The sequence below is a fragment of the Podarcis pityusensis genome (genome assembly GCF_964106645.2).
Source record: "Podarcis pityusensis genome assembly, chromosome: 15".
In the NCBI taxonomy this organism is placed as follows: domain Eukaryota; kingdom Metazoa; phylum Chordata; class Lepidosauria; order Squamata; family Lacertidae; genus Podarcis; species Podarcis pityusensis.
Genome location: NC_138040.1, coordinates 16,824,431 through 16,833,170, shown reverse-complemented (window position 1 = coordinate 16,833,170; position 8,740 = coordinate 16,824,431). Strand labels below are relative to the sequence as shown.

Here is an 8,740-nt window from a genome sequence, read left to right as displayed (position 1 = left end):
TCTTTTATCTATTTGGTTCTCTATGCTCAACATGCGAGTTTCCAACCTGACCATGGCAGATTGCATGTCTTTGGGTAAACCTAAAAGAACTCTTAAAAAATAATTCTGTGGGGGTTCCAGACCGGAGACCTTTGAGGTACCCCAAACCTCTGCACCATATAAAAAATGGGCCATTGTTTTTGCTTTATACACAGATAGAGCTGGGTTGACCAGATTTCCACCTTTACAGGCAGCGAATTTCAGAATGGCTTTTGCTGATTTAAAGGCTTACAATTTAATATTGGATAGCTGTGTATTCCAAGATGCCGTTTCTGAATAAATCAATCCCAGATATTAAAACATATTTACTTGGTTTATGATGTGTTCATCCAGGTGCCAAACATGCTTTTTAGAACGCTTCCCAAATACAATGACCTGTGTCTTATCATAGTTTATAGATAAAGCATTCCTCGTGCAATATGAACTTAATTTTGCAAGCAGCCGTCTCAGGCCCACCTGGGTTCTAGATCAGTACTAGGTCATCAGCATACATTAAAACTGAGAGTTTTTGGTCGAGAATTGTGACAGGGGCAAACTGTAGGCCGTCCAGTTCTTTAACCATGTCATTAATATAAAAATTGAACAGGAAAGGTGCCAAAATGCATCCCTGTTTGACTCCAGTAATGGTCTTAATTCTAGTGGTGAGATGGCCAGCCAGATCCACCTTTACTTGTATTGATGTGTCAGTATATAATGTTTTGATGAGAAATAATAGACGGAGGTCTATATTTGTCTTTTCCAATTTTTGCCACAATGCATGTCTTGGGACCATATCAAAAGCTGACTTTAGATCGATAAAAGCAACATATAATTTTTGCTTCAAATTATGGATGTATTTACATAGCAGAAAGTTCAGCACGAAGCACTGGTCCAATGTGGATTTCCCTCTTTGGAAACCTGCCTGGACTTCAGATATCACCTTATTTGTATCTGCCCATTCTTCTAGTCTCCCAAGAAGGAGCCTGGCATATAGTTTGGAGGCTACATCTAACAAACTAATGGGTCTATAATAGGCAGGGTTTTTCTTATCACCCTTTTTATATATTGGGGCAATTATACTCAACTTCCACCCTTCAGGTATGCAACCTGAGCTGTTAATGTATGAAAACAATTTTGCAAAAATGGGTGACCAGAAATCAGGTATTATCTTATAGATCTCCATTGGGATCATGTCTTCTCCTGGAGCTTTATTAGCTAGTTGGCTTGCGATTAGCCTCTTAATCTGATTGGGCGTGACGTAAATGGGTACCGCTCCAACAGGAAGGTAAACGGCGTTTCCGTGCGCTGCTCTGGTTCGCCAGAAACGGCTTAGTCATGCTGGCCACATGACCCGGAAGCTGTACGCCGGCTCCCTCGGCCAATAAAGCGAGATGAGCACCGCAACCCCCGAGTCGGCCACGACTGGACCTAATGGTCAGGGGTCCCTTTACCTTTACCTTTAGGGTTTGGCTCATTTGTGATATGAATGGAGAATTCAAGCGGCAAAGGAATTCCAAGGCTGGCTTATGCAAACCTAGGCTGGTTTAGTGAAGAGCAAAACCTAACATGACACAAGGTGTTGATGTACCATTGAGGAGAGGAATCCTTTAGCCTAGGGGGTGAGATGTTATACCAAGGTATATGTTTGAGGGGACAGGAAAAGGGAGTTTTCAAGCAGGGGGTTTTCTGGGAGAGAAGAGGAGGAGGAAGGACTGAGATCCATCTTGGAGAGGGAGACAAAAGGTTCCCTGCACTGCTATAAGATCTGGACTTCCTCCATGCAGACTGAAGGTGTAAATAGGTAAATAAACCATATTTCTTAAAGCATGGCAGTCTTCTATTCTCCAAAGGGACACAGACCCTGTGTGGCTGCCTTGGACCCCAAGGGCTCTCACCACAGCTTGGCAGAGAGAGGAACAGGCACCCAGCTTTTGCAACAAGGGACACTTGGAAGGTCTGAGTCATGACTGTTTAAAGTGGTATTATGGTGCTTTAAATATACAGGGTGGTTCATAATTCATACAGTTTCCAGATGCTATAAGACAGTAACAGGAGATGACATGGACCACAACTGTTAACTGCGAGGTAGATGTCCTCATAAAGTTTTTGTTCCGCTACTGAGGGAAGTGACGTAGGCGATAGCGCGCATGTCACGTGACTAGTCAGGCAAAATGGCTGTGTCTGCTGTGGAGAAGGTGTTTTGTGTTCTTGAATTGAGCAAAATGGAATCTGTAACTGTTGTGCAATGGCATTTTCAATCACAATTTGGGAAAAAAAACCTCCAAGCAGAAAATGTATCTACAATTGGCATAAAAAAACCTGAAACTACGGACTGTTTGTGCAAACTTAGAAGTCCTGGATGACCGTGTGTATCGGAAGAAGTCGATAGTGTTTGCACCGCCATTCAATAAAGCCCAGGAAAATCAATGCGTAGGGTGAGTCGCATTTGGGCAGAAATGGATTACCGGTTCAATGTGTGTCATGTGACAAAGGGTACACACATAGAACATCTGTGACTGTTTCTAAAAAAACTTTAAACATTCCCCTACAATTCTGTGTGTGTGTAATGGGCAATGCTAAAATGCACATTCATTTCCACACCTAGGCTGGATCTAGACGCACCAAAGAAGCGTTTCAGTTTAAAGCATTGTAAATTTAAACAGGGAAAACAGATAGGGAAAAACAGGACTCCACATCGCCATCTGGTGGCACAATGTTATATCGCACCTACAACGCACGTACAGTACATCGCTTTTTCATTCCCAGCCTAGCTGAGACCCTACTCTTGCATTTGCCTTGCCCATCAATGGCACGTGGCCCTCAGAAGATCTCCCAGTAAGAAATGTGGCCCTCAAAGAGGAAATGGTTCCCTACTCTGCAATGTTGGTACAGTGGCTGGTTGCAATGTGAATTTCACAAGTGCAAACCGCCTCTACCATAACAGAAAAGGAGTTTAAAACGGACCGTGAGGCAAGCAGTTCACAGCGACTGTTTCCTAGAACTGCCCACACTGTGTAATTAAAATCAGGAGAGAAAGAATTGGACAAGGCAGCATCACCCACACTGACAAACTGCGTAACTGATGGAATGGAAGCCAAGCGGCATCCGGGGTCATTCTCTGTCTGGCACTGAGCTATAAATCCTCCTCAAAAGAGGATAATACTGAGATTTGGAGAACTGGTCCTTAGTGGCACAGAAGGACCTTGGACTTGAGCTACATACAGGGATTTAAAATCTGAAACCAGTTTTTCGTAAAAGTATCTTGTCTAAAACATTCAAGATGTATTTAGAATTTGGCCAGAGGAAGGCTGTGAAATCAGAGCAGCGCTGTGCTCAAGAGAGGATGTGAGGAACATCTCTCTCTGTCTCGCTCTCTTTCTTTGGAAGGATTCACAGTGAAAACCTGGAAACATGAGTATAATGGTATGGGGTTGCTCGTGCGTAAGTTGCCACCTCTCCTGGCTATGTTGCCTTGTTAAACCTTTCTGTCTGGACAGCCCTTCAATTCGTGGCTGCCTCAGTCGCCAGCAGAATCTGTCAGTGGGCGTTTCTTAAACCTTTTCCAACATAAAAGTTGTTTGACACCCAGTCTCCTCCTACTTTCTCTGCGCGGAAGTCTTCTGCGCAGGGAGGGCGTGGGTAGCGGAGGACCAGTGCTCTCCCCGCTGGTGTCCAGTGAAGAGTCTGGGAGCCCTCTCTCCGATTCCCCCATCTGCCCCTCCTTATTCCTGGTGTTGCACTGAATTGCTTCCCCATCTGCTGAGCTGCCTCTCTCCCTGCTGGGCCCTTCTCCAGCATCATTAGAGAGCCTCCCCTCCACCTCTAGCGCCGATGTCAGTTCCCTGACAATGAGCATTGTGGGAAAAGGAATTACAGCATCTCCACCTTCGTCAGGGAGGGCTCCGTGTTTTTATGGGCCCACAGTGTGTTCCCAAGAACAGAACTGTCCACAGAAGTTCCCAAGGCAAGTAGAGAGAGCTGGAGTGCCACATTTGAACCTCGGATCTGAATTCACCCCACTTTATGCCACGCTTGCCCCAAAAAACCCACCATGGCCATCTGTTGTTTTGGTTAAACAAAAGCTTCTAGAGGAGATTTTTATTTGCTTAAACAAAAGAAAACCTTGCAAAAGCTGGCTATTATTTCTTTCAACTGGTGTACTCTGGATGTTCTATGGACTACATCTCCCGTCTTTCCTGAACATTGGCCATGATGCCTTGTTGTTGTTTAGTCATTTAGTCGTGTCCGACTCTTTGTGACCCCATGAACCAGAGCACGCCAGGCACTCCTGTCTTCCACTGCCTCCCGCAGTTTGGTCAGACTCATGCTGGTAGCTTCGAAGACACTATCCAACCATCTCGTCCTCTGTCATCCCCTTCTCCTTGTGCCCTCCATCTTTCCCAACATCAGGGTCTTTTCCAGGGAGTCTTCTCTTCTCATGAGGTGGCCAAAGTACTGGAGCCTCAGCTTCAGGATCTGTCCTTCCAGTGAGCACTCAGGGCTGATTTCCTTAAGAATGGAGAGGTTTGATCTTCTTGCAGTCCATGGGACTCTCAAGAGTCTCCTCCAGCACCATAATTCAAAAGCATCCATTCTTCGGCGATCAGCCTTCTTTATGGTCCAACTCTCATTTCCATACATCACTGCTGGGGAAACCATAGCTTTTACTATACGGACCTTTGTTAGCAAGGTGATGTCTCTACTTTTTAAGATGCTGTCTAGGTTTGTCATTGCTTTTCTCCCAAGAAGCAGGCGTTTTTTAATTTCGTGGCTGCTCTCACCATCTGCAGTGATCGTGGAGCCCATGATGCCTAGGGGCAGCAAAAATCTAGCTCAAAAAAACAACTCAAGTGCTGAATAGATAGCTCAGCTGGTAGAGCATGAGACTCTTAATCACGGGCTCTTTGGTTCGAGCCCCATTTTGGCCAAAAGGTTTGTGCATTGAAGGGTTAGACTAGTGGTCCCTTCCAACTCTCCAATTCTGTGGTCTGCCCAATCTCTCTGTCTGTCTGTCTCTCTCTCTCTGTTTTTCTTGCCACTCCCGTTGCCTTACGATTGTGGCCCTGGCCAGCAGCAGAGCCTGAAGTGCCAAAAGACTGGTTACCTGTCAGACAAGGGGAACCAGCTATCACTGAGTTATCCACATAAAGGGCACATTTTTAAAATAAAAGCAAAAACGAATTGCCCAATTAACACACACAGAGAGAGAAAATCCCTGGCCGAGCTAATAGCAACCAGATACGGCTTCTCTCCTCGGTGCCAGAGGATTTTTCAACAACCGCTGTCCCTTCAAAATGCCCCATCCTCTCCCGAACACGCTGGGTAATGAGGAAAAGTTATGAATGGCTTTCTTCCCTCAGCACCACCACCCTGCTTTCCACTGATGTTTCCAGACTCCCCCCCCTCCCCACCCGACAGCTGTTTCCTGTTCCCCAGAAGGGCTGACAAGGTGCAGGCCTGGAGCGGAGGCTCCTCTGGCAGGTAATTTTGACGAGGCGCAGAGGGCGAGAGCCGCCGGGTGTCTCTGATGGGTTTCCGGCCCTGTTATCAGGTCCGCTTTGCCCTCCCTCCTGCCCAGACGGATCAGCCCCCGTCTGTAGGCCAAGTCCATTTCTGAGACAGCAGGGAGGGAGGAGAGCATCATGTCTGGCACATTTCTTCAGGCGAAGGGTGGCAGTGAAGACACGGCAGGGTTCGCACCAGCAAAATAAAAAATGCGCCCCTCTTTTCTTTTGGGTGGGAAGTTTTTCTTCTGTTCGGGTAAAAGCAGGCCCATAGGGTCAGAGTGCCCCATGTCTAAACTCTACAACATCCCAAAAATTAAGAAAAGCAGATGTCAGGACATAGTTATAACCGTTTGGGGGGGTTTTCTGGTCTGTGCTTTTATTTGGCCCATCGGTATCTACAAATCCTGAGTCGCGTCTCAAGATTACATCCCCTCCCCACATGCCCCCTCCCCTGAAGAGATGTTGCTACAGTTCCTGCCTTCGCTCCATCTTCGGCAGCTCAACTTCAAAGATTAAGGTTGCGCCACCTGGGATTTTGGGTGGTGCTCTGCAGTCCCCATAACCCAGCTCAGAGGGGATGACCAGCTTTCTCTTCTCACCCTTGCACATCCCAAGCAGGCCCTGATCCCAGCCTTTAATGACTTGTCCAGTCCGCAAGGAGAAGATAAACGGCTGATGACAAGTCAGGCTGCTGTCGAACTCTGTCCCATCCTCCAACTTGCCCGTATAATGCATGTGGAGCACATCACCCTTGCGGGACTTTTTTTTTAATTACTTTTTTATTCAAAATTAAGACAAAACATATTATCTAGAAACATATCATCCTTATTTTCCCCCCTTTTTTTCCTCCCTCCCCCTCCCTCCCCCCACAGAACCCACCCACCCCCCGACTTCCCTCAGTTCCAGTCTTTGATTTCTCTAAAAATGCTGTTTTCTGCATGTTACACAGTTGTATAGATCCTCAAACTATTTAAGTAATAATTATCAATAAAAAGTTTGTGAATGGTTATTCAAAACCAGCCAAGGAGTCCAGTTTGCTTTGTTGTGTCTTCAAATATTTTGTAAAGGGTTCCCATTCTTCTTTAAAGTCACAGTTATCCTTGTCCCGTAGCTTGTATGTCAGTTTTGCCAGTTCTGCATAGTCCATCAATTTTTCTTGCCATAATTCTTTAGTTGGTGTTTCTTCGGTCTTCCATCCTTGTGCTACTAAAACTCTCGCAGCCGTTGTCGCATACATGAAGATGTTTTTCAGCTTTTTTGGCAGACCTTGCGGGACTTGATGGGACAGTTGTCCACCCGCTTCTTGACCCCAATCTGGAGCTTCCGTTTGCCTTCCATGCCCAGCACTAGCGAGAAGACTGCACACAGCGCCAGAGCGAGTAATGTTGCTCCCTGGTTCACCTGCATCGCATAAGCTCCTCTCCTTTCCTCAAGGGATACCACCCCAACCGTTTGGTTTTCTAAACATGGATCACGGCCACATCCAACCCGCCTTCCATCAGGACACATTGCTGAAGGATCTCCATAGCCCAGCATCATCCCCTATGCTGAAGCCTTGAGGGAACTTACATTAAATACTTTAAAATATCCTATATAAACTAGAACTGTGCACAGCTCTCCCCCTGCATCTGTCCTGTGGCCCAGACACATCAGTTAAACACATTGTAAACTTCATACAGGGAAATCCCGTTGGCGAAAGACGGGACTCAACAGCGCCATCTGGTGTCATGTCATATAAAGTGCTTTATCTTTACAAATGTAGCTGAGTCCTAGGTCAACAGTACTTTCTGCTTCAAACTATAGTCTTGCAGTTACAAAACCACAGGCTTGATTGGAACCCATGGGCGTCATTGAAAGCAACACCTTCCTCCTATAACAATTGTAAAATGGATGCTAGGTGAGCTTTTTTGCAGAAAGTATTTCACAGGTGGTAGGCTACCTGTCTACATTTGGCCTCTTCATATACATTTGGCCTTGTACCTCGGAAGTCGAACGGAATCCATTCCGGAAATCCGTTCAACTTCCAAAACTTTTTACTTCCAAAGTGCAGCTTCTGATTGGCTGCAGGAAGCTCACTTCCGGTTTTCGATCATTGGGGGGCTGAAACGTACGAGTTTCGGGGCATTCGAGAACCGAGGTACGACTGTATATTCATTATTCAATACATTGCCCAAAATTTCACATTGACTTCAATGGCTGCAATATGTGAAACAGCAGGCTGCCTGGCTTAGCACTCTCACAAGCCTTACCCGGGCAGTTGCCAGGACCTAAGCGCCCTGGCAGGATAAGTTTGCAGGCCACCACTTCTGGTTAGGTGGGCTGCTTGCAGCCTGCTGGATCAAGACTCACAAGTTGTTCAGGCCTTACCATATTTCCTCCGTGGAAATATGGTGCTTCTGTAGGCCTCAGCTGGGAGGGTTAACATTTATTTTTTTTAAGGCAATGGATTCTTTGTGGTGATTCCAAACGAAAACAAAGATTACCATCTCCTCCAGATTGGAGGATTGAATTCCAGGTGAACCGTCTGAAATGGAACTTTTACACTGAACGCTCTTTGTGAGGCTTGCCTTGACCTGCCAGTGATCTAGGGAAATTTCATATGCATGCAGCCTGAGAGTTTGCTGAGTGTCAGGTTCAATCACGAGAAGAGCTCAGAAATATTCTTTTCCTCATGCAAGGCGAGATGGTATCCAATTCTTGATAAACAATTCGAGGGAAAGAGATGGGCTTTCCAAATGGGATCACGTCTACAATGTATGCAGAAGAAGAGGGATATTGTTATTTTGGCAACACACACTACACTGTGCAAACATTCCCATTCATTCATCGGCAAAGTGGTTCTGTTGGGCTGGTCCTGAATTAGCCCTCCTCAATTCGCCAGGGCCATCCAACTCTAACCACAAGGTTCACCAGTGAGAGCCAGTGTGGTGTAGTGGTTAAGAGCGGTGGACTCCTAATATGGTGAACCGGGTTCGTGTCTCCGCTCCTCCACATGCAGCTGCTGGGTGACCTTGGGCTAGTCACACTTCTCTGAAGTCTCTCAGCCCCACTCACCTCACAGAGTGTTTGTTGTGGGGAAGGAAGGGAAAGGAGAATGTTAGCCGCTTTGAGACTCCTTAGGATAGTGATAAAGCGGGATATCAAATCCAAACTCTTCTTCTTCTTCTTCTTCTTCTTCTTCTTCTTCTTCTTCTTCTTCTTCTTCTTCTTCTTCA

General features: G+C 46.2%; 1 protein-coding gene across 1 annotated transcript; it reads right to left on the bottom strand.

Annotated features, from left to right (window-relative positions):
- Nucleotides 1-5,962: 5,962 nt before the first annotated feature.
- On the bottom strand, nt 5,963-6,969 carry LOC308464370 (peptidyl-prolyl cis-trans isomerase FKBP2-like). The gene is made up of 2 exons (XM_080983742.1): nt 6,792-6,969; nt 5,963-6,275 (listed from the first exon to the last, which is right to left on the bottom strand). Exons 1-2 carry the CDS (start codon nt 6,930-6,932, stop codon nt 5,991-5,993), a joined length of 426 nt encoding a protein of 141 aa, XP_080839868.1. The 5' UTR covers nt 6,933-6,969; the 3' UTR covers nt 5,963-5,990.
- Between the last annotated feature and the right edge of the window lie 1,771 nt (nt 6,970-8,740).

Bases quoted from the DNA above. Each gene is read 5' to 3' on its own strand.
- LOC308464370 (XM_080983742.1), bottom strand. From the start codon at position 6,932: ATGCAGGTGAACCAGGGAGCAACATTACTCGCTCTGGCGCTGTGTGCA. The intron at 6,276-6,791 runs GTCTGCCAAAAA...AAGTCCCGCAAG, and splicing joins GTCCCATCAAGTCCCGCAAG to GGTGATGTGCTCCACATGCA.